This window comes from Enhydra lutris, unplaced genomic scaffold (assembly GCF_002288905.1).
Source record: "Enhydra lutris kenyoni isolate GAN:26980312 unplaced genomic scaffold, ASM228890v2 scaffoldscaffold23, whole genome shotgun sequence".
NCBI lineage: Eukaryota > Metazoa > Chordata > Mammalia > Carnivora > Mustelidae > Enhydra > Enhydra lutris.
This window is the reverse complement of record NW_019154107.1, coordinates 12,930,588-12,956,419: the sequence shown is the minus strand read 5'-3', so window position 1 is coordinate 12,956,419 and position 25,832 is coordinate 12,930,588. Positions and strand designations below refer to the sequence as shown.

General features: G+C 41.2%; 1 protein-coding gene across 3 annotated transcripts in view; it reads left to right on the top strand.

Moving 5' to 3' along the window:
• Positions 1 to 25,832, top strand: part of LOC111150534 (dystrophin) — a 2,087,545-nt gene that overhangs the window by 1,999,491 nt on the left and 62,222 nt on the right. For 2 of the 3 annotated variants that reach the window (XM_022508030.1, XM_022508028.1), the window contains 4 exons: positions 17,839 to 18,005; positions 20,288 to 20,399; positions 21,709 to 21,845; positions 22,552 to 22,590. In XM_022508030.1, coding sequence (XP_022363738.1) covers positions 17,839 to 18,005; positions 20,288 to 20,399; positions 21,709 to 21,845; positions 22,552 to 22,590 — 455 coding nt within the window. The remainder of the gene's footprint in view (positions 1 to 17,838; positions 18,006 to 20,287; positions 20,400 to 21,708; positions 21,846 to 22,551; positions 22,591 to 25,832) is intronic. The other variant, XM_022508029.1, reaches the window with a different exon arrangement.

Sequence of the window (25,832 nt, the reverse complement as noted above, 5' to 3'; positions counted from 1 at the left end):
GTGCTCAAAGACGTCTATTTCTAACCCTCAGGAAACAGGAGGGAAGTCCTTGTTTTCTCCTACGAATGGGCTCCTTGTATCGCAGAAGAAGTTGACTTCAGAAGAAAACTTACTTCTTTCGGGTTGGTACAGTTAGAAGGGCGTCGCTTCTGATTCAGACCAGAGCCAAGAAGTGGCCAAGAGAGAGGGCTGTTTTCATGTGCAGGGTTCACTGGGTAATCTTGTAAAGCTTTGCTTAGCTCAGGTCTGGATCTCTCCGTTCTGGACACGGATGCCCAGCAGTATGAATGCACTTCAGTACTACTGAACTGGCTACTTAAAAATGGGTAAGATAGTAAATTTTAGGGTATGTGTATTTAACCACAATAAAAGAAGTTGTGGAAGAAACCCCAAAATAGCTCTAAATCAGAGAGTAAGGGAAATCACCATAACGCGCAAGTATAGTGTTTTGCCTTTATTTAAAAATCAGTATCAGTCTTTCCAGGAATTACCCAGTAAGCCGGGACCCGAAGTCATATCTGTGGCTATCAAAAAGGAAAATTCTCCATAAATGTATGGATTTGACAGTGGTGTCTTCATTGAGAATAAATGAGGCAACAGGATAATGTTTCTGCTTTAGAAGCTTACTGAGGTCAACACAGGTAGTGGGAAACTGACTCTTTTGGGTAGTAAAAGTGATGTTTTGGAACTAGTTTGTTTCTTTTTTTTTAAAGATTTTATTTATTCATTTGACAGAGAGAGAGAACACAAGCAGGGGGAGTGGTAGGCAGGGGAAAGGGAGACACAGGCTCCCGCCGACGGGATCCCAGGACCTGGGGATCATGACCTGAGCCAAAGGCAGACGCTTAACCGACTGAGCCACCCAGGTACCCAAAACTAGTTTGTTTCAATTAATGTATCTTCAGGTTGCTCTTTATTTCATAATCCTTGGAAACAACTCCGCTGTCACAATCGATTGATTCTTGTGACCTGAGTAAGGCCGGGCATGCCCTGGCAGTGAGTCACACAGACTGCCCAAAGGAACCTTGGAGACTGACCACATCTCTCCTTTTTCTAATGAGAAAGCTGAAGCCCAGAGAGGGGAGGACTTGCTGCATTCTGCATACCACAATTATATCATGTCAGATCTAGACAGAAGGCCTAAGCTCCCTGTGTTCCAAGCCAGTATTTCCTTCTGCTAAGCCATCTGAGTGGAAATAGAAGGCTTTAACTGGTTCAAATACCAGGCTGAACGAAGAGCTAAGAAACATGATCCCTTATATGAATTTTTGGTTATAATAGGATGACATGGATAAATGAACACCCTTATCACTACGGCAGTGCATGTGTATGCGCACACACACCACGCATGCCCCATGATCTTTATCTAAAAGATTCCGTTCCCAGTGGCAGGTGGCTAGGTCTTCCTGCAAATGGAACCAATTAATACTGCCTTTTAAGTGGAAAACTTTATACCTTTAAGTGACTCCACAAAAGAGTCGTGTATCTGTAAGTTGGTATTGGGCAGTGGCCTGAGAATTACCCCCATCCCGCCTGAGAGTTTGTACTGTTTTCTTCTGTAAGCATTTTAAGGACTTATTGCTGAGATGCATTTGAGTATGCCAACTTTATACTCAGGATGCTTCACCTACAAGAGCTTGGGTACCAGACTCTGTTTATTTTACATTTGTTTCCTGCCTCCTGTTGTATTCATGCATTCAAAATGAGTAAGTTGCTTTTTCATCTGTCTTGTGAATTTTTATATTCATATGACAAAAATGAATATCATCAATGTACAGTTGCTGTAATAGAGAATGATACAGAAATGAGAATAAATTACAACTTCAACTGTTGGGAGCAAGTCCCCCCCGCCCATGTAAATAATCATTCCAGAATACCTAGAGTAGTAGTGAGTGGCAGAGTGGTTAAGTGCATATGCCCTGAAGCCAACTCCCTGGGTTAAAATCCCAGCTCTGCTATCATTTTTAACCTTGCTGGCCCCTGTGCTTGGGGGTGCATGGGGGGCTCAGTGAGCCGGTAGAGGGGGAGCGCTCGAGAGTTGCAGCAGGCACACGGGAGGTACTTAGTAACTGTTAGCTTCTGGTGATGTGAAGTGTGTTGAAACATGAGCCTATCCTACCAAGATTAAGAATTCCTTTTATCTGTAACCGAGCATCTGTGGATTCGATTTTAGAGGCTCTCGACATACTGTTTTCTCACTGAGTGTGAAAATACCGTGCCAGGACACTTCTGAATCCGTTTGACAGCATTCCTCATGCCAATTGATCACATTTTATATTATCCATCCTTAAAATAACTCCTAAAAATTCTATTTTGCTTAGGTTGCCTTTAGCTTTTTGTTCAGTAATCAAAATATGGGCCCTTTGGTTCCATAGACGTTCTTTTCACACCCCTTTGGGTGGTTAAATGTTGAACTCATGTTCGCTTGAGCTCCTGATGGATACTGACTAATAACTACAGTATTTGTAAGTTGCTGCAATTTGGTATTCATAAATAGAGGTAGTTTCACCATGCTCCTATGGGCCCTGCTTATGGACAGAATTCCTGCAGCTTTTCAGGAAGGCTCTTTATTATTAGAGTATTACCAGTATTGTCTTGAGTTGACTTCTTCTCAATTGCTGGGTTTTTAAAAATTATCAGCTGTGGTGGGTCTAGCTTCATAGTTACCCATTTCATTTGTTGTGGTTTGTGTGGTTAACTTCTCAATGTGGGGTGATGGTTATTTTCTTCAGTATTCTGAGGGTAGGTTTGTGTTGTAGTTGAAACCTGGTTCATGTATACGCTTAAACTGCTAAAGAAGATAATTGGTGTCCTTTTCTTTGCTCGACATTCTTTTTTTAAGAAAGATTTTATTCATTTATTTGAGACAGGGATAGAGCACCAGCAGGGGTGGGGGCAGAGGGAGAAGCAGATTTTCTGCTCAGCACCTACGCAGGGCTCCATCCCAGGACTGTGAGATACCACGATCTGAATGGAAATCACTCAACCAACTGAGCCACCCAGGTGCCCCGCCTTGCTCAAATGCCTAAAGTAGTATTTCATTATTATGACCAAATTTCCCTTTTCCTTCCTCCCTCCCTCCTTCCATCTTTCCCTTCTCTTCCCACAAGAGTTGAGTCAGAGGTGCTAATGAAAACCGTTTTTTTGAGAGCCATGCTTTCAGTTGGAAGAATATTCTAGATTCCCTTTAATCAGTTCACCATTAATTCTAATTCACATTGAACTTACTAGAAAAACTCATGTAAACAAGGAAACATGAAGCCATTATTACCATTTTCTTTTTTCCTTGTTTGTCACTGGCTTATAAATTGAATTTTTAATGGAAGTTTCTTCCTGCAAAGATTATTTAAGATAAAGAATAGTATAAAACTTCTTCCTGGGATCTCCTTATCTATTTATCTAAGGTCCTTAGGGTATCTTAATTCTCTAAAACCTAGTAGGTCTCCCCCCCCCCCCCCCCCCCCCGAGTTGGTTTTTTTTGTTGTTGTTGTTTTTTTTGCATTTGATAAAATATTTTATTTTGTATTTATTTTTTTAGAGGCGGGGGGGGGGGGGTGGGCAGAGGGAAAGAGAATCTTAAGCAGTCTCCATGCCCAGCGCAGAGCCTGGGGGTGGGGAGGGGGGTGCAGAGGGGTTTGATCTCAGGACCCTGAGGTCACAACCTGAGCCAACTTCAAGAGTCAGACTTTTAACTGACTGAGCCACCCAGGCACTCCTGATAAAATAGTTTTAAAATTTTTTCTATCTTTTTTTAAAGTTACATTTTTAAAAAACCCAACACGCAGTTAAATTTATTCCGGTGGTCAGTTCTGTTAGTTTAGACAAATGCATTTTGTCGCCATCACTACATTCAAGGCACAGAACATTTCCATCACCCCTAAAATTCCCTCTTCCTTTGTTGTCATCCCACCTGCTCCCAGTCTCTGGAAACCATTACCGTGTTTTCTGTTCCCATGGTTTTGATGTTTCCTAAACTGGATTTCAAATGGAGAGTTAACATTGTATCTTCAACTTTAGCAAAACATGTCCTGATACTTACTTGAGAATATACATTCTGTGATATCCACAGACAGATGTTTGTATGTGTGAAACTTCTCTGTTAAGTAAGAACTCTCTAGCATAAATTAATGTGGAGCATACTTACGGATTTGCATAGATTTAAAAATTGTGCTTAGTTCCCTGGAGCCATGGTGTTAATTGGTTTATTAGTCAGGTGGAGTGGAGAGCCTGAGGTCAGGACAGTTGTCCTTGAACATGTAAATGAAGAGTAGATAATCACCTTGTGTTATTGTTTGGGCTGATTTTATCTTTAATGGGTAATTTAGAGTCCTGATTAATATTTAGAGCAGTGACTGCAGGCCTCCAACCTGCTCATTATCTTCAGAGCTTTAAATAAAATACTTGATTTCTACCCAAGACAGCAGTTATAGGAAGCCTTTTAACTTCTTTCACAAACACAACTCTTGACCGCTCCATCTTTATTTCAGACATGAAAAATGTCTGTGAATGTGGGGATTCTTAAACGTTTTTATGCTGAAAATTCACAGATAACCATGAAAAAGCACATCTAGGCAGAGTATGAAAGGATGTTTTAGGAACAGTGTAGCTAAGAGAACAGGGAGGAAATCAGTTTGGTGTTAGGTTTGTATTTTTTGAGAAAAGTAATCCTGAAGAGCCTTTCACATTTTATATCAGTGACATTAATGCCGTCTCCCCCCACCTTTTAATAATTATTAAAGTCACTCTTTGGCACCTGGGTGGCTCAATCAGTTGGGTATCTGCCTTTGGCTCAAGTGATGAGCCCTATGTCCTCCGGTGCCCTGTCCAGTGGGGAGCCTGCTTCTTCTGCCTGCGTGCCTTCTCTCTCTCTCCTCTCCCCCCCTCTTTATCTCTCTCCCTTTCTATCCCTTCCTCTCTCTCTGTCTCTGTCTCTCTCTCTGTGTCAAATAAATAAAATCTTTTTTAAAAAAAGGTAAAGTCACTCACCCTCCCACCTGCCTTGCCCCCTCCCTCATGAAGGGGTGATTTAGAAGAAACCATGGTTTCCAACCAGCATTTTATTTTGGAAAAATTCAAGCATAGAGAAGAATGGAAAGGCTAGTGTAATGAGCAGTCATACATCTCATACATACAGCCTTTGGTTAGCATTTTATCCCATGAATGTTCCCCTTCCTCACGCTTTTACCCCGTGTAGGTACATATATTTGAATACACACACAAGCACAGTTTTTCCCTTTACTGTTTAAGTCAAGAGACATCACAACATCAAACATAAACCCCTAAACAGTTCACCACATGGTGGTCTTTTTTTTTAAAGACTTTCTCCATAACTGCAAAGCTATCATCATGCAAATTTCACACTGAAGCAGTAGCATCATCTAGCATGCAGTCCACATTGAAATCTCCCCATTGCTCTAGAATGTTCTTTATGGGTGGCTCTTTTCTTCTGGGATCTAGTCAAGGTTTTTGTCTTGGATTTGCTTGTCATGTCTCCGTACTTCCACTTAATCTGAACAGTCCCCTAGCATTTTTTTCTCATTCATGACCCCAAGCTTTTTTTTTTTTTTTAAAGATTCTTATTTATTTGATAGAAGATAGGGAGAGAGAGAGAGGGCACAAGCAGGAGGAGAGGGAGAAGCAGATGCTCAACTGAGCAGGGAGCCTGACGCAAGGCTGGATCCCTGGACTCTGGGATCAGGACCCAAGGCGAAGGTGGATGCTTAACTGACTGAGCCACCCAGGCACTCCATGACCATGACATTTTTGAGGAGCTCAGGCCACTTCTCTTGAAGAATGTCCTATATTTGGGATTTTTCTAGTTATCTCCTCTAGCTTAGATACAGGTTAACATTTTTTGGCCAGAAGACACCAGAGGCGATGGTGTCTCCTTACAAGGTCACAGCTGGAGGGACAAAATAACACTTTGTTTTTACTGATAATGCTAAGTATATTAAGGTGGTCTGTGCCAGATATTTCCATTGTAAAAGTATGTTTGTCCCTTTGTCATTAGGAAGCCAATTGTGTGATATTTTGAGACCCTATGAATATCCTGTTCCTTAAGAACCCTTCACTGTATAATTTTAGCCTCCCTGATGATCCTTTTCTTTTTTTTTTAAGACTATTTATTTATTTATTTGACAGAGAGAGAGAGAGAGATCACAAGTAGGCAGAGAGGCAGGCAGAGAGAGAGGGGGAAGCAGGCTCCCTGCTGAGCAGAGAGCCCGATGTGGAGCTCCTTCCCAGCCAGGACCGTGAGATCATGACCTGAGTTGAAGACAGAGGTTTAACCCACTGAGCCACCCAGGTGCCCTGCCTGATGATCCTTTTCTAATTAGATGATCATATTGGTGGTTGCATAAGAGAGATTTTCTGATTCTGCCTTTCTTTTCATACGTAGTAGCTGGGTTTCTTCCGTAAAGAAGGGTTTCTGCTTCTCCCCTCTCTGTTTTTTTTTCCCCATCTCTGTTTTTGAGTATCACTGCAGACTTCCAAAGTGATGTTAAAGGTACAAGAAAAGACTTCTCCTGACTGAGCTGCCTTTGGATATGCTTTTTCCCATGGTATTACCTAAAATGCTACTGTACAGAATGGATGGTCCTTTTTCTCCATAGCAATGTAAATATATATTTAATAAATACATTTCAGGGGGCACCTGGGTTGCTCACTGGGTTAAGAGTCTGCCTTCTGCTCAGGTGATGGTCCAACGTCCTGGGGTTGAGTCCTGCAGTGGGGCTCCCTGCATTGGGGAGTCTGCTTGTCCCCCTACCTCTGCCACTCCCCTTGCTCATTCTCTCTCTTTCTCTTTCAAATAAATAAATTCTTTATAAATACATATATACATTTCTGTGTCAGTCAGTCAGCTCTTTTATAGGAGTGACAAGTTAACCAAAGCATGTAACATGAGCTCTGTGCTCAAGAAGATTTAGATGCTCATAGGCTTTTTTTTTTTTTTTTAAGATTTTACTTGTTTATTTGACAGAAACACATCGAGAGAGAAAACACAAGCAGGGGGAGTGGGAGAGGGAGAAGCAGGCTTTCTGCTGAGCAGGGAGCCCGATATGGGGCTTGATCCCACGATCCTGGGATCATGACCTGAGCCGAAGGCATAGGCTTAACGACTGAGCCACCCAGGAGCCCCTGCTCATAGGCTTTGCTGTTTCTTTTCCTTTTATGCTACTTCAGTATAGGTGGACTGAACCTATCAGACCTTGTAGCTTATATCTGCTGTAGCACATAATGGAAGGAGAAAGGATCTGTGTTACCGAAAAGAAGGGGAAAAGGAAGTGATTAGAAAGATAGGAGTATGTGTTTATCACAGTGGTTTTTGAGGGTTTACTTGTACTTTCATACAGCTGACAGTAGATGAGAATAGAATTTTGTTGAAGATTTAGTAGCTGGGTGTTGTCCCAGCAGGCCTTCCTTACATATCAGAGTCTCTAGAACTCTCAGGCAAGTTAATGATTCCACAGATTTCAGAGAGCAGCCTGTCTGTTTTCCTTGGAAATCACTTCTGTCTTTATTTTTTCAAGACTACTTTATGTGTACATATTGAAGTGTTAAAGAAATAGATAATCTTGAGGTGTTTCCTTAACTTTTTTGAGCCTTTTTTCATCTGTAACATAGTTAAACGTATCAGGAGCTATGTATCCCCCCCCTTTTAAAATTTCTCCTATCCTTTCTATTAATTAATGCGTTTTTTCATTTTTATTTTTAAATTTTTTAAAAGATTTTATTTATTTATTTGACAGAGATCTCAAGTAGGGGGAGGGGCAGGCAGAGAGAGAGAGAGGAGGAAGCAGGCTCCCTGTTGAGCAGAGAGCGCGATGCGGGGCTCGATCCCAGGACCCTGGGACCATGACACGAGCCGAAGGCAGAGGCTTTAACCCACTGAGCCACCCAGGCACCCGCGGTTTTCATTTTTAAACTTCTTATTCTTAAAGTGTGCAATTTGATAATTTTGACATGTGTTCACATGATGATTCCATTGTGGCAATCAAAATGAGCATATCTATCACCCCAAAAAGTGTTTTTAGGCCACTTGGTAATCTCTCCAGGTCCTCCCATGTCCTCTGCCACCCATCCCCATCTCTAGGTGGCAATTTACCTGGCTTCTGTCACTGTAGATTATTTTGCAGTCTGTAATTCTGTGCAAATTCTATGCAAATTATATGACGAACCCATTTTTGCTTTAACTCAGTATAACTGAGATTTATCTATATTGTCTGTATCCATACGCCATTCTTTTTAAATTACTATACAGTATTACATTTTATGGGTATTCCACAATTTGTTTTTTTTTCCTCCTATTTTTTAAAATTTTAATTCCAGTATTGTTAACATATAGTGTTATTAGTTGCAGGTATACAACATAGTGATCAAACATTTTGTACAACACCCAGTGTTCATTACGACAAATGCACTCCTTAATCCCTTTCACCTGTTTCACTCACCCCCATCCCCTGTCCCTTTGGTAACCATGAGTTTGTTGTCTATAGTTTAGAGTCTGTTTCTTGATTTGGCTCACTCACTCGCTCATTGTCACTCTCTTTTTAACCTTTGCTTGTCTGTTTTGTTTCTTAAATTCCACATATGAGTGAAATCATTTGGTATTTGTCTCTGACTGATTTCACTTAGCAATATACTCTCCCGCTCCTTCCATGTTGTTGCAGGTGGCAAGACTTCATTATTTTTTATGGCTGAGTAGTATTCCTGTGTGTGTGTGTGTGTGTGTGTGTGTGTGTGTGTGTGTCTGTCTGTCTATGACATTGATCTGTTTATTTTAGAGAGAGCACGAGTGGGACGGTGAGAGGGAGAGGAGAGAGAGTCTCAAACAGACTCTGTGCTGAGCATGGAGCCCGACGCAGGGCTGGATCCCATGATCCCTAAGTCATGACCTGAGTTGAAACACTTGGTATACTGTCAGATGCACCACCCAGGCACCCCTTTATACATTTCCTATATACAGTATTTTCTTTTATCCATTCACCACTGGATGGATACTTGGGCCATTTCCATAATTTGGCTGTTGTGAATACTGCTACAAACATAGGGGCTCATGTATCCCTTTTGGATAAGATGCTAAATGTTATAAATGGAAAGGGCAGAACAGGAAATGGATTACTGTACTCATTTCAAAGCTTGGTCCTTATCAGCAAAGACTACCTGGTCTTCTGGGTAGCAACACTTGTGACAGAGATAGAAGGTACAGAAAAGACTCCTGTACCTACAGTGTGGCCCTTCATGGGAGACCAACTGTTCTCAGAACAGAAGTAGTGTAGACTAAGAGCAAGAAGTGAACCAAGCTTGTGTGGAAGCGCTCATAAGTGATCCCTCGTGTCCCCGACTGTAATCTGCTCAGCAGCTCACATGGAAATCACGAGTATCTTGTGTCTAAGAGGATCAAAATGCCATCTTTCTTCTGTTTTATTTGTTACATGCAAGTTTTATAGAAGACATTTTTCATCACTCATTTGATTTTCATAAAAATTGGGATTGTTTGGAAGAAGAGTCATTAATATTCTTTACAACTTGTTCTTGTTCCTCCTTTTATGTTCGTTGCTTGTGCAGACTCTCTCTTATGTAAAATATTCCACTGATGCCCTTGGTAGATTTAGAGGTTGTTAAAGAAATTGTAATAACAGCTCTGGGAACAGCCAGGAACTGCCTGTCCTATACTGTCTGGCCGTGGCTAGCCATTCTCCTTGTAGTTTTACAGGCTTTGTGTATACACTGATTTACAAAACAGTTTTGATCAATTTAAATTTAGCATTTCTTTCCAAACTCGGGCTTTACACATTCAGGACCAGAAAAGTTGGGTTGTGAACTATTCATGCCTTTCTCTGTTAACAGCGGTAGTGATACTGCAATGGTTATTTGGATTTATGAAGGGGACATTTTACTAATGGAACAGCAAATGAAAATGGCCAGGAAGGAGAGACAAAACTCTCACCAAAAAAAAAAAAAAATCCTTGGTTTGTCCTGGTGTTTTCCATAAATTTACCTTTTTCTGTAAGAGCGTTTAGAAATTCTATTCATGCATATGAATGTATTCAACATTTATATATTTAGTTATTATTTTTCTTCGAAATGGGCAGGAATTCTATTAAATAAAATGACAACATATGTGCACACGTGCACTTGCACACATGCTCTCTCATATCCAAGCTGATTGCGATAATTATTTGCCACAATTAAATACATTTCTGCTGCTTTTCATCCTGGAATATGCTGCACAGGGTTGTCTGTTCGAGAAGCAGCTTGATTTCAAATCTGAGTCTGCGATTTTACCAGGTTCGCTTGTGACCTCTAGCTCGGGTTTTTTGTTGGTTTGTTTTTTTTAAATTTCTTGGTCCTTTTGCTTCCGTCTCTTCATGATATATTAACCAGTGTGGCTTTTATCTCCCAGTTAATAGCGGAACAGGCCTATGATGGCTTCTCTGTTTCTGTGTGGTAGAAGATAGCTCCCAGGGACGTCCGGTGCTTAGTGAACACTGTGTCCCCATGTTGGTTTCTGACTTCTAACAAATGAACCACGGTAATGTGAGATGTGAGCATTAGGCGAGGGTTTCTCAATCTTGACGTTACTGACACTTGGGTCGAGATGATTCTTAATTGGAGGGAGCTGTCCTATGCATTGTTGGATTTTTAGCAGGATCCTGGCGTCTGTCTCCTGGACATTGGTAATATCCCCCTCCTCAGTTGTGACAACCAGAAATGTCCCCAGACACTGTCAGATATCCTCTGGGATGTAGAACTGTCCCTCCTTGAGAATCACTGACATAGAGCATGGCTGCCTACCTAGGGGATTCCCCGCAGAGCCTCTCAGTGCGAAATCTGTATATTCTCATATTTGAAGCCAGATCATTCTAAACATACCCTCCAAATTTAGAAATAGACTATTAGCCCTTTGGTATATGATACAACAGACGAACCAAAAGAGAGAGATTTATTTGAGGAGGTTTTTAAAAGTAAACTTGACACAGTTTGAGAATGTGCTTATTTTGTCTTTTCCTTAGACAACCCTTTTAGGTTTAATTTTGTTGCTCTTTTGGGATGATTCAGCAGTTTTTTAAAAATTCTAACCTCATTCAGATACTCTAATCCTTCCTTTTATTTATTGTGATCACACTGCAGCTGATTTCCTGTCCCTTCATTCACTTCCATAAACTTTCACTGCAGGGTGGGTGGGGGGTGGGAATGGAAACCTAGCTCCTGTCTTCAGCTTTGGGCAAGTTTTTTTTTTTTTTTAGATGGTTAGTTTGTTGCTGTTGTTTTTTTTTAATCATCTGAGAACTACTGGGTGCAGTCTCTTGCATAATATTTACTTTATACAGTTTTTTTTTCCCAGTTGATTAAGCATTGACACGGTTTTTCAAAAACTTCAAAGTCGAGATACTTAATTACCTTCTCTTAAAATTACAATGTATGTGTTGATGGTAGCTGGGGTGTGGGGATTGCTCAGAAATCTTCCCATCACTTTTATTCTGTAGCTGCGAACTGATACTGTAATCCTGACAGAAAATGAGCATTCACATTGACTCTCTAGCAGCCATTTGGGGCCTGGTTTTGGTGCCTCAGGATTTATGGGAAGCATAACATGAAAGAAACCCAAAAGTAATTCTGAACCCCGGGCAATTCCCCCAACTCCAAACTTGGCATGTCATACTTTTTGAAATGATTATTTTGGTCATGACATCTTTGGCTGGAAAGTCCAGATACTGGGGTTCCTGGCAGTGTTTGTGGACCTCATTAAGATGGCGTTTGTATTGGGGCGCCAGGGTGGCTCAGTGGGTTAAAGCCTCTGCCTTTGGCTCAGGTCATGATCCCAGGGTCCTGCTCCGCAGGGAGTCGGCTTCCTCCCCTGTCTCTCTCTCTGCCTGCCTCTCTGCCTGCTTGTGATCTCTCTCTGTCAAATAAATAAAATCTTTAAAAAAAAAAAAAAAAAGATGGCGTTTGTATCAAGCCCCACCCTGCTGCCTGCTGTGCGGGGCTCCTTCCCTTGCCTCCCAGCTGTGGACAGTGGCTGATGCATGAGGCCCAACGGAGCTGGGGTGGAATCCCGAGATCCTTATGAACAGTAACTCTCACAATGCAAGGAGCTGGGATATCTTTGCTCTTTGCCTCCGCCTGCCTTGGAAACGGCAAAAAGAGTCTTAGCAAAGACCAGAAACCAAAACATTACAAAACCCAGAACCAAATGGCCTGTTTGAAGAGTTCTTGCTTAAATGGTTTGAACGTGGCGTTTAGGGGAGAGGTCAAGGTCATCCTTGATACTGAGAAAAAGCATCTGAGGCCTCTCCCTTGGTCAGCAGATAATAGCACCTAAAAGGATGATCCAATTCACTGCCATCGTCCCTGTCTTTTGTCAACAGCTTCCTCTTGTGCCAGTCTGTCCTTACCCATTTTTTCTAGAGAGGCCAAAGTGTCGTTTTAGCTGGGTTTTTATTTTAGTGCTGTTAGCTCTTTACAGAAGCTTGCCTGGTTTTTAATTCTTTCCTTCTTTATTGCCAGACAAAAGGAGAGAGAATATACCACTAGGATACAGAATGGTTTGTAGTAAAAATGAAAGATCGACACAGAAAGAGCATGTGAATTCTCATATCTTGCCTTCAGTGCTGTCAGTTGGCATTGGTGAGCAGTTTTTAAAAAGCCAAAATGATGGATTTTCCATCCTAGGAGCGAGGAAGAGCCTTGAGAATTTCCAACCTTTAAACACAAGAGAATCTATAGTATTTTGAAAGTGGAGAACATTGTCTAGCTTCCCTGGGTAATTCACTCTAATGCTTTAACAACTTTCTGCATCAGGAAATTCTGTATGAGTTACAGCCTAAATTCTTCATGCTGCTTAAGCCTGTTCCTTCTTGTTCTTGCCTCAGTGGAAGGATCGAACAGCTGGTCACAGGCCCCAATGCAAGAGCCATTCACATAATTGAAAACTGTTATTAAATTGCCCCTTCAGCCACTCTTTCTTGCTCATTCTCTCTCTTTTTTTTTTGTTCATGGCTAAATAATCCCAATTCCCTTAAACTGTTCTCATAGGTCTTTCAAACCCTTTAATTATCCTTCTGTCTTTCTGCCAAGCCTTCTCTGAATTCTGGGTCAGCTGGAGTCCCCAGAACTCGACTGCGTTTTCTAAGGCTGATTTGAACAGTGCCGAGGGTCATGAGACCCATTTCCTCACGCTCTACCCGCTTGCCTTCAATTATACATCATAATCGTGGTGTTGCTTTTTGGCTTTTTTGTTTTTCCACCTATATTTGTTGCTGACTCATAGTCAGATTTTTACTTTCCATCTTCTGGAATGAATAGAAGCTTTCTAGTCTTACGGTACTTCCTGTATTAAGCCTGATTTTTACTCTACAGCATATCTGTTAATTCATCAGTAAACAAACTCTCAGCATCAGTCAGAAAAAAAAAAGCATAGGTTCAGGTGAAGCGACAATGAATCCATGTTTCAAATAGGAAAAAATTAGTAATGTTTTTCAGTTTACTGTCTTTGTCTCCTCGCTAGAAAGGGTTATTTTGATAAAGTGTGTTTTTAGACCAGTGGAGCAGGAGATTGTCATAGGACGTATTGTAGCTGAAACTTGTAGTTCCTTTGATATAGTCTGTCGTTGTGTCTTTGTGGACAAGATAGAGAAATGTGTGCAGGAGCCTACACGGTGACAGAACCGGAAAAAGGCCTAGTCTGACAGGAGAAGGCTGAAGCCTGGGTTTCTGTTGAGCTGACAGCAAGCTGTCGTGTGTGACCTCGGCCTGCTTGATATTTTCACCAGGGACTTTTTGATGAAGACAGAATGCATGTTTTCAAATGTAAAAATCGCTTAAAAATAAATAAGATTTAAAAATGTAAAAATTACACAGAGTGGGGAAGAACGGCCAATCAGAATGGCTAATCTGTTGGCTGTGAGAGTCAGGATTCTGCAAGATTTTGCTGAAATCGTGCAGTGGGCTCAGACTAACAGGAAATCTTGAGGAAGGTGAAAGAAGCCAATCCGAGACGAACAAGCAGAGTAGAGGAATCACTAGAAACAGCCAGGAACAGCATCTCCCATTATGCCCACCGCAACATTAGTATTTTGTGGTGTTCATAAGCCTGAAAAGTTAAAAAAAAAAAAAAAAGATAAAGGTCTTGGGATCACTGAATGATTAGTGTGGGAAATTCTGAGGTCAGACAGAGTTTAACGTGTTTCTTTACCAACGACCTTCTCAGCTTTTAATATGTTAACATGCATTAAGCATTTTAAGAGGCGATTATAATGTGCAGTGTTTCCGTAATTAATTTGACCTTCTTTTCATGAAACATTTTGTTGGATGACTGATCTGCTGGATGCACTGGGAAACACTGACCCAGAGATTTTACTTGAGTGGAAACCCCATGTGAGCTTAGAATACAGAACAAAAGAAAGTCATGGCAGTCCTACTGCCCAGACAAGTAGAGGTACCATTCCCAACAGATCACTTTTGTTTTTGTTTTGTTTTTTGTTTTTTTAAAAGATTTTATTTATTTATTTGACAGAGATCACAAGTACGCAGAGAGGCAGGCAGAGCGAGAAAGAGGGGGAAGCAGGCTCCCCTGCTGAGCAGAGAGCCTGATGCGAGGCTCGATCCCAGGACCCCAAGATCATGACCTTAGCCAAAGGCAGAGGCTCAACCCACTGAGCCACCCAGGCGCTCCACCAACAGATCATATTTGAAGAATAGTCTTCCAAAGGAGAGTGGCAAACCAAGGCATGTTCTGTGAGAAATAAAAGGAATGGGGGAGGGGTGCACCTGGGTGGCTCAGTCAGTCGAGCGTCTGACTCTTGGTTTCGGTTCAGGTCATGATCTCAGGGTTGTGAGATCAAGCCCCTGGTTGGGCTCTGCATTCACCGTGGGGTCTGCTTGAGGTTCTCCCCCCCCCACCGCTTCTTTCTCAAATAAATTAATAAATAAATACAATCTTTTAAAAAACAAAATAAAAGGAATAGGGATGAAGAGGCATGGACAGACATAACAGCTCGGATAAAATACTGAAAGGACTCCGCCAAGCCTGAGACCCTCTTGGTTTCTGGTGGGACAGACAAGAATGCTGAGGGTAACAGTGGCACACAAGGGCGTGGCTCTTGCTGTGTGCCGGACACCATTCCACATGCCTTTCATTTAACTCATTTAAATCTTAAAACAACCCTGTGAGGCAGGTGCTCTTCATAGTTCCAGCTCATGGCAGAGGAAAAGTAAGACTCAGAAAGGTAAATTTAATTCACCAGAGTCAACACAGCTAGTAAATGACAGAGCTGGGCTTTGAACTCTTGGCGGTTGGGTTCTGCAGCCTCTGCTGTGCTCTGTGGATTTCAGCCCTCTGTGTGATGAAGTACTTTTGACAGGGTTACCTGTACTCAGATGTTCAAGATCCTCCATTAAGGACGTTGGCTCCCTTGTACGGCTGACATTTATACACGGTGGCTGTAAGTATACACCAGCATCGCATAAGTTGAGACTCGATGGCTGTGGAAGGTCTGACGGGTCTGTGGTGCCATTCCAAAAGGATGAGTTCACTTGCATGGTTCCTTTCATCTTTAGGTTCCATGATTCCCCCCCCCCCCCCCCCCCATTTTCCACAGAGTACCCCTGTGATAGCACTGTACACAGAAAAGAGTGCTCCACAAAAGTTTTTGGTCAGTACTTCAAATTGATAGCGTTTTGCAGCTAGGAAATTCAAGATCAAATAGCTCATTAGAATGCTCTTAAATTTATAATCGGGGTAACAGCTGGACTAGTGCTGAAGTGAGCTTTGCAAGCCAAATGACTGTCGGTCCAGACCCTGTTGCCTTTCTGTCTGCAGGGTATGAACAGATTCGTGGTTAGGGAATCACATTCCAAGAGAAGCAACATGGGTTTGCAGTGCAGATACTTGTGACTTGTTTGATACTAAGTAACCCCTCTCTATGTTCATTTTCAATCAGCCTTGGAATTGGCAGTGTCCTCTGGTTCTGGGCAAAGGCAAATGAACAGCCACTCTGTAGAAAGCACTTGTATTCTAGGACTCAGAGTATCTCCAGAAGATTTTTGTTAAGGTCAGTGTTGTACATCATGAAAAAACAAAATTAAGTGCCCAAGAACCCAGGGTGAGTAAGAACCAACAGAAACCTCAGACTGCAGAAGCAGACCTATAGTAATTTCATACTTTGGAATCATTAGATGGATTTTTGAAAACCATGTTTACTCTGTTTAAAAAAATAATAACAGATAAGATTGAAAAATATCTGCAGGGAGCCGCAGACTTTGTAGAACTGACCTTACAGATGACCAAATAGAACTTGTAGATGTTAAAATGTATAAAAACCAAAATTTAAAACTCACTGTATGAGATTAACAAAGCAGACTGGATGCTACCAAAGAGAGAAATGTATCGAAGGGGTTGTTAGAAATGAAGTACAGGGAGGGTCTATGCAGAGGTACACAGGCCAGATTGAGAGAGTCTAACCTTTATTAGATTCCTATAAGCAGAACAGAGAGGAAATGGAGAAGAGATGTTGTTTGTTGATGAGATCATGACTGAGAAGATTCCAGAGCTGACCAGAAATGCTAAAGATTCAAGAAGCCCAGTGAATACTAAAAAAAAAGTCTCAATAAACCCTAGAAACATAACACAAGATAGAGAAAGGACAGATTACCTTCAAAGGAGTGATAGTCTGCTTTACTGCTGACATTTCTTAACAGTAGTAACAAAGAAAGTAAAATAAAAGTGGAATAACAATTCAGTGTGCCCAAACAAAATAAAAGCAAACAAAACCAAAAAAAAAGGGAAAAGAAACCCTTTCAGTCTAAAAATCTATACCCAATGAGGAGAGCTGTCAAGAATATGGATTTTAAAAAGAGAGAGATTTTTGAGACCAAACAAAACCCGAGAAATTCTCCTCCAACAAGACCCTTAGAAGAACATTCTAAAGGATATACTTGGGCAGAAGGGATCCCAGATGGAAAATGTGAGATGAAAGAAGCAAAGAAAAAAATAAAAGTGGCCAATATATTGGTCAGTCTGACAACACAAAAAAATTAAAATGCCATCTCGTAGGATTAACAAATACGTAATTAAAATGCATGACTGTTTCAATCCATAGATGATGGGTAAATATATTTTGAGTTTTCTAAAATCATGGTACTGTTGGGGAGGAATGGTATTGTTTCAGTTTAGCCTTTGAGAGGCAGAGAAATAGAGACAGACGAGCAGCAGCAGGCCACCATGAAAACCCTAGACCAGGAGTCTTGGGTTCTAGGAGTGGCCTTTGAAAAGCTCCTTCCCTCACCTGTGTCTCAGTTTTCTCATCTGTAAAACAAAGCTCCAGGACCCAGTATTTTTTCAAGCATCTTATTATGATTCCGTGAAACACTGAGACATAGGTTCTCCAGGAAAAAACAAGGAATCAGTAACTCCTGAGTTGGTTTTTCCCTAACCTCCTTTGAAATGTTATCGATAAACACTCAGTGTTTTCCTTCTGGCTCACTCTTACGTATCTGTTCCAACATGGAGCGAAAGGGAGTGTTGAGGCACAGGTATGTATTTGGCTCGCCATTCTCCATGTGTTGATTTTGCTTTGTTTTCTTGTCATCTAGCAACTGAACAGAGTAATGGCAGTGTACTCTTAGTCTAGCCTTAGGGGGTAGGTGGCTCGTGTGGCCGCGACGGGGACATTGACAGAAACAGAATGTGAAAAGTGGGTCTCATTGCACCACTACCGTTCTGAATTTCATAATGTCTGGTCTGTACTGATGTCTGCCTCCTTTCCTTTCTCCCCTTCTTTCTCTTCTTGTCCCATGCCCACCCCTCCACCCCTGTGTTTCCTCCCATCCACACAGGCTAATAATAAACCTGAGATCGAAGCGGCCCTCTTCCTAGACTGGATGCGACTGGAGCCCCAGTCCATGGTGTGGCTGCCTGTCCTGCACCGGGTGGCTGCCGCGGAGACTGCCAAGCACCAGGCCAAGTGCAACATCTGCAAGGAGTGTCCCATCATCGGATTCAGGTATCCGGAACCCCCCAGATGGCATTGTTTTTTTTCTTCAAGTCTCTCACCTTTTTCGGACTTGACCTTTCATCTCCTGAGCCAGTTGCCATCAGTTTGTTCCTTTCCCAAGTGACTGCCCTGGTCCCCAGGCTAATTGGATGGCTCTGACTCATTAGGTAGGTGGCCCTCTGCACCTTTCGTTGTGGGGCTCTGCGGAGCCACATGTGCCATTGAACAGGATCGACTGACCGCCTGCATACACGGCAGTACCTGTCCCGCAGGGGAATGCCGAGTCACCGTGCTGCCTCCTTCCCAGGGCCATATGGTGGGAACCATCTCTTTGGGTTTTTTTTTTTTTTTCTCCCATGGTTCTTTTTTCTTTTCTTTTCTTTCTTTTTTTTTTTTTTTTTTTGTCCTGTTTATAGAAATCCTCTGGGAATCGGTTCTAAGACTAAGAGATGATTCTGTTTGGGGAGACCTCTCATGGTAGCTCAGTTTCTTACTCATTTTGTACCACTTTTGTTCCCTGAACTCACAAGAAATGTTTCAAGCAACCCAGAACGTGCTTCTTTATCTGCGAATCTGATTACACTCTTTGCATAGTATCCTAATGAACTTCTGAGGGAATATAAAGTATGCAGGTAAATGAGAATTTCACAAAGCAGCTAAAAAAGGGAAAGGTTCTTTATAAATTTAAAAGTGAAAGAGCTAGGAAGCATAGCAGGTTATTATTCTGATATTAATGTCAGGGAAAACAGTTGGCTCTTAAATCTTCAGCCTCGTTGACCTGTTTGCGGGAGAGGGGATATTGTTAGATAAATTAATCTTACTGAACGAGAATCCCAAATCCAGATTTTGAAATGGTGAGGTATTTCAACATCTGGCTCAACATCCGGGTTTCCCCAGCAATGGCTTAGCCGGGTAGTTGTGAACTACTTGTATGGCCTGTGCCTGTGCAGAACCCACTTAACAGCTGAGTAAATACTCTTTAGTTCTGCTCACACTTGCTTTATTTCTTTGTTTCCAAATATCTACTTCATGCCATTCATGTGCTTTTTATTCCTTCTTCTTTCTACCCCTGGTGTTTCTGTCCTTTCATACTTCATGTTCTTGACAAAGAAGTTTTTGCAAAAACCCTTAGAGGGTTCTAAAGGCTAGATCGACAACCCTGAGTAGACAGTGCTCGCGAAGGACAGTTAAGAAGGATGCCAGGGGAGAGAGGGAGGGGAACCCACAGAGGACTGTGTTCCAGTACTTACCTTTCTTCTCTCAACTGCCCTGGTCAGTGAGTGAGATTTATGTGCAGGGGGAGGCTTCACAGACTAGAAAAGGGGAGTGCTTTGGAAGATCTGAGAGTGATGTTGCCTTTAATTCTTTTGCCCTTATCAAATTCGATTATTTCGGGAAGCGGCACTTCTCTTTCCTCCTCCCCCTCTCAGAAGATGGTTGGGATCTAAAAAAGGTAGCTTTTCCCCCACATCCCCATATGTGGCAGAAGGAATATGTTTATTTGAATTGGCTAGTGTTGTTATCTAAGAAAGCAAAAGGCAGGGAGAATAGGAAATAATAGCGTATACTGAGAGTGGGGGTGTATGTACTTAGAGATTACAGCTGCTTTCATCCAGCTCCGATTTGTCTTTTCTTGGGGCTTCACTTATTGTTTGTGGGTAACGTGGTGCCGGTGGGGGGGGAGGTGGTTCTGAAGAGGGAGACATAAAAGAGATCATCCAAGTAACTACCTCAAGGTGAATCATGCCAGTCAATCAGAAAATGTGATTAAAGTTAGATGAATTTTCAGTGAGAGTCCTTGTTTCATTTGCCTTTATTTTATGAAATTGCTTCCTCTTGATAAATTGTTTTGAAAATAATTTCTTCAGGAAAATGTTTGTCCCCAGAATGGGTAGGGGGTCTGCAGCACATCCGTCTCTCTCTCTCTCTCTCTCTCTCTCTCTCCTGGAAGATCTTTCAGCATCTTGTGTTTGGTCTTCAAAAGACTGGAAGGTTGCCAGTATCTTCCTACTTAATCTGAAAGGGTTCCTCGTGGAGCTTAAATGAGAGCTGAAATTTTCTTTCCTCTTCCATATGTTTATAGGATGATCTTCCTGCCAAAATGTTTTGATACTGTAGGAGAAGCAGCAGAGATATGTAGATGGAGGAAGTTAACCACTTACCTGTGGGATTAATGAGCACCGCATTCTGTTTCCGGAATTAAGGCAGTGTGGAAGAAGGTTTATCAAAGAACTTTCCTGGGGGGTTTGATTTGAAGAAATACATATGTGTGTGTTTTTGTTTTTCACCAGGTACAGAAGTCTAAAGCACTTTAACTATGACATCTGCCAAAGTTGCTTTTTTTCTGGTCGAGTTGCAAAAGGCCATAAAATGCACTACCCCATGGTGGAGTACTGCACACCGGTAAGTCAGATGCCTCCCAGCAAGAGCTCGCTCACCGGGAAGGAGCCTCACTTCTGTCCACTATTGCAGATGATGTGCGATGCTGGAATTTCTAAGTTCCCCGGATGTTCCCCGGCTAAAGGGACTCCTCATTGTGGCCTTCAGCTTGACTCGATCCCTAGTGCTTGCGGTGGTGCCGGGAAGCCATTGTCACACTGATCTGGCACAGCCCTAGCAGTTGTGTGGCCATGGGGCGTGCTGGGTGTTGGGGTAGGGGTGATGTGGGGTTCCTCTGAATCTCTGACCCACAGCTTTCAGTCAGTCTGGCTTAACTGATGCTAGGAATTTGCCTTCTATTTTTATTTCTTTTTGTGACTCTTTTGTGTATGTATGTATACATACATACATATATACCTGTGCCTTTGCCTTTCAAACTACTCTGTGAAGTAGGTATTATTATTATCCCATTCTTACAGATGAGGGCTCTGAGATCTTGAAGTTAAATAATTTGCCCAAGGTTCTATAATTAAAGGTGGAGCTTTCTCTCAAGATCTTGTTTTGGGAAGGTGTTCAGTGGCTCTTAGAACTTGGGAAGAATCGCTGGTTACCTGGACAGGACATAGACTCGGTGCTCAGACACACGTGGGTGTAACCACCACGTGTATTCGCTGCCTGTTCCGTGGCATTGGGGTTATCTAGGAGCTTCCTGGAAGGGCAGGAGCTTGGGCCCCGCCCCTGACTTCATAAATCCCCCCTGCATGGTAACAGTATCGGCAGGTGGATGCCACGCACTCTAGAAGCTTCTACTCTCTTCTTTCTCTCTCCTGCATCAGAACAATGGCCCGGGTCTTTCACTGTCTTTCTCACTTGGATTCGTCTTGCAAAGGCATTCAGTGATGGAGAATGAGCCACGCACCAGATAGAATGAGACTCAGTGGGTGAAATGGGACATCACTGTGGACAGAATCATTTTTGTATAATACCTTAAGGTGTGGCCAAACTTCAGGTCACTACTAAGACTTCTACAAACTCCCATTGATTGAGGAGCCCTCGTAGTTCCTGCGCTTCACTTTTCCGTCATAACTTGTTGAGGTATTATTGCCACCACTTTACAGGTGGTGGAAGCCTTGGAGAGGTTCATAACTTGCCTAAGTGAGCCCTGCTAGCAACTGCTAGGCCCGGCCCCAGGTTTTGTCCATAGACTTAGCTCTTGACCCCCCACTGTCTCTGCAGTTAGGGAACAAGTGCCCTGAGGCAGAATGCTGGAGTGGTCTTTTACCCTGAAAATCGTACCCTTACGGGTCTGAGCTCAGTGCACTTTCCCTTTCAGACTACATCGGGAGAAGATGTTCGTGACTTTGCCAAGGTACTAAAAAACAAATTTCGAACCAAAAGGTATTTTGCGAAGCATCCCCGAATGGGCTACCTGCCAGTGCAGACGGTCTTAGAGGGGGACAACATGGAAACGTGAGTAGTGGCAAGCGCAAAACAGTCTCTCATTTGACATATATTTAAGCTCCTCTCAGCTGAACGCCCTCCTTCACTCCCAAGTGCAAACAGTCTCTCCTATTTCTTTCTTTAGACTTACGTTAGCCGAAAAGAGAAAAATAAGCTGACGGTCAATTGCCATTTTCCCACGTTAGTTGTCCCGTGACAATTACCTGCTCTAAAAGTGAAACCTGATCTTGCAGGGAAAGAAACTATGTGACAGCTACTAATTCCCTTATAAGAAATATGGGACTGTTTACAAATGAGTGATTCCAGTCTTTCATTTCGGTTTTCCTCCCTCACAAATCACTAGGCGTGTGTCTTTCTGTATCTGTGTGGTCATACCTAGTCGCTTTTATCTCCTTGAAAGAAAAGACATTCACAGGAAATTTCTTCACAGTAAGTAGCAATGATTCTCTTGATCAAAATGATGATACCTCCAACTCTCTGCAACCTTCTCGTGTTTTCCATAACGGATGGCAACGGCACACTTGTTTTTCTGTCACCTCACTCTCCACCTTTGGCTGTCGCTTTTCATGGTTCATACTTAATTGGTTGGTTTCTATTTATTTTGACCTCTCAGTATTTTTTTTAATTAATTGACATTTATTTATTTATTTATTTATTTATTTAGTGGCTGAGTTTGCCTGTGTCTCTCTTCACCACCTCATTTTTTGTTTTGCAGTCCTGTTACTCTGATCAACTTCTGGCCGGTAGATTCTGCGTGAGTACTTCTGCTGAAGGGGGCTGCTACCACTGACACATTTGCTTGCTTGATTTGACAATTTTTTGTTCTGTTGGTTTGGTTTTCTTTTAAGGGCACATTAATTTCCCTTCCTCCATTTCATCTTTTCTCTTCCGGCGGTTAAGACGTTGAGAGTGCCATCTACCACAGATCAGGAGAATCAGCGAGGTTTCCGGGTCCCCACCTGGTCAGGTTTTAACCAGCAGACATCCTGGCCTGGAATCAGTCATCAAAGAAACAAATGGGTAGTTAGTTCTATTCCTGAAAGATGGGTTTACGTATTCTTCCGTGATAAGCTCCTCTGATTGCATAATAACATTCTTGAGTCATATTTTTTGAGATTCAGTACTTCAGGACCTTCGAAAGGATGATGGTTTGTTCTTTAGGGCCTGTTTACAAGTGGACCATTAGAAATCAGCTGGATTTGTTTTACAGTGTGATGTGGAGTTTGAGGGAATAATTGTAGTCAGGCGTGTATACTTTTTATCATGCTACCGGACTAATCTGCACACACATGAGTTTCTCAATTTTGAACTAAACTCACTTTGCTCTCCTCTCCAAACTAAATATTCAGCTCATAACTAGTTACACATTTACACTGGAAGGAAAGTGTACTATACACTATTGGTGTATATTAATAATACTGATATTAGATACCAGCAGATAATTGGTTTATCTTAGAGTTTATAATGTTATTAGAAAACTCTGGGGAGTCTGTGATTTATATATTAGCAAACAAAACATGCATTTTTTAAAAAGTTACATTGTGTGGAGTTTTTATAACAGTTTTGTTCTTTCAGAGCGTACATACTTTATTAAAATATTTATTTAAAGTCAGACAGCTCTATTATCTAGAGAGGGAAATGACCAATTTAGAAGAACTCAATTTATTTTTATTGGGTCTCTTTTATTCTACCATGTAATTTAATTTAAAGTATATCGTTTTTTAAAAATCCTATAGTGATAAATGCAAGCTATTAATTGAGGTTTATTTTAAGTCTTTATTGGCCTAAAAGGAATATAAGGCATCCCTTTCTTTGTTAAAGCTGCATTATTGTGCCCCTTAATTTTGAGATATGGTACCTATACCTGATATTTTTACTCATCAAGGGGAGTTATTTAGATTCAGTTCTGGGGGGTTTTTTTGTTTTGTTTTTTGTTTTTTCCTATTTGTAGGTAATTGTTTTCCCTAACCTAGGTAGTTTTATTTATTTAGCAAAGTTTGAACCTTTTCTAAATGAGAAACTTTAAAACAAACTGATAGACTGAAATCATCACTAAGTGAATGGATTTGTTCTGTGTTAGAATAAATTTTAGCCAGTTGAAATATCCAAAAGGCAAATATGCTACAGAATGACTTTAAAAATGCATGGATAGAGGTAACACAAAATAATAAGCAAAGAATAACTAATGGTTCCTTGAATGGGAAAAAAAAAACCTTTACTGAATACATCAACTAATGAGGAAAAAAACATGACAAGTGATTTTAATGTCACTTATTTTTTAATAGGCTCTTTATGCATATTCTTTATTCTTTAAATATTTAATTAGCACCATGAGCTTGACTCCTTCATTTCATATCCCCCCCATTTTTTCCTTTTTAAATACCACTGCCTGATTATTTTTATTTTCAGCACATATTGTAGTTTTCCTAAGTCAAAGAAGTAACATTTCTCTAGTTTCTGTAAAATCACAGAAGTACCATGATGCTAATCCAGTGGCATGAGCAGTTTTAGGCATTTAACCTGGTTATTGCCTTGTTGTTGGAAAATGTAATGTCACTTATTTTAAGTAGAGGGTGTTTGCCTTCAACTTAGAAGAACTTTCAAATTAATAAGATCTTTTGTTAAAATATCGTCCTCTAAAAACTAAAACAAAAAATTACTTTGCCTTTTTAAAAAAAAAAGTCTGATTATTCAGAAATAGTGGGAAATTATCCTTTTGAGGAAGAAAACCAGACCCAGCAGGCAACAGTCCTTTTCTTTAATGCCTGCATTTTTATTAATGTCTTTGTTCAGGAGCTTTTAAGTAATTTATAAAATATATTGCAGAGCTCTCCTGTTAGATAGAAGAGCCAGGTCCTGAGGTGGCTTAATTTTGCAAGAATTCCCTCTGATGTTAACAGATTCTTATGTGGATCACAGAATTTGAACGTTGACTGACATACAGATCTTCGGTTTTTTTTCTTAGCAGAAATCCTTATTTACCTGTATTTGTCATATTATTTTAAAAACTAAATCTAGCCTGAAACTTTTCTGTGGTTTGTCCACAAATCAGACGAACAGTATCCTTTGAGCTAGTCTGCTTGGAAACCTTAAACAGATGAAAACTTATTAATGGAGTTTTCACAAAAGAGAAACCCGTGGTAGGTGGGGACATAATTGGCCATTAATAGTAACAGGGCTCATCCTTCTGGGGATATCTTTTTGTGTGTAGGAAGTAGAAAGGGAGAACAGTGTTCTTACCATCTTTTGGAAAAGTGTTTCAGAAGGCTTTGCATTTAGTTTTGTTTCTGGACTAAGTGGTTTTCTACTTATTCTTGTTTTTTAAATGATCCTTCTCTGAACAGTGTTCCCTTTTGGTTCATTTTCTGGTTTAATAGGTACCTCCGTTAGTATACTTCTTTTTTTTTAATTTCTGGTTTTAGGAGTTCTTGTGCTCAGGCATGCTGTGTTAGGTGCTACATACATTAATAAGAAAAATCACATGGAATTAGCCTCGAGGCTAAGAATTAAAGAGCTGCATAATATTTTCTGTATAAGATTTTACCAAAGTGTTTTGGATTTACATGCCTAGTTTTCTTGGTATAGTTATGCTCAAGGGTCTCAGGTTGTCTTTCTTCTATACACTACCAAGGTGGCAGCCATTAGCAGGAAAAACACTTAGACATTTTCTTCCTGGTGGGCGTTTAGCATATCAGAAGTATGTAAATGAGGAAAAAAAGAAGTATGTAAATGAAAAACTGGTTTGATCTAGAAGACAGCATTTATAAACCAAATACTCCAAGTACAAAATGACCTTGACCTGCAATGAATATTTTAAAACAAACCATAGCATTTTTCTAATAATGCACTATTCCGTGGTTCTAAGAAATGAGGTGAACTCTGCCAGACTAGAGAGAAGATTCACATGGAAATCTCTGGATCTGCCTAGTAAATTCGGTGGCCATCCCTGTTTCCTGCTGACAACTTAAAGGTCTTTGTAGTTCATTAAAAATTGGA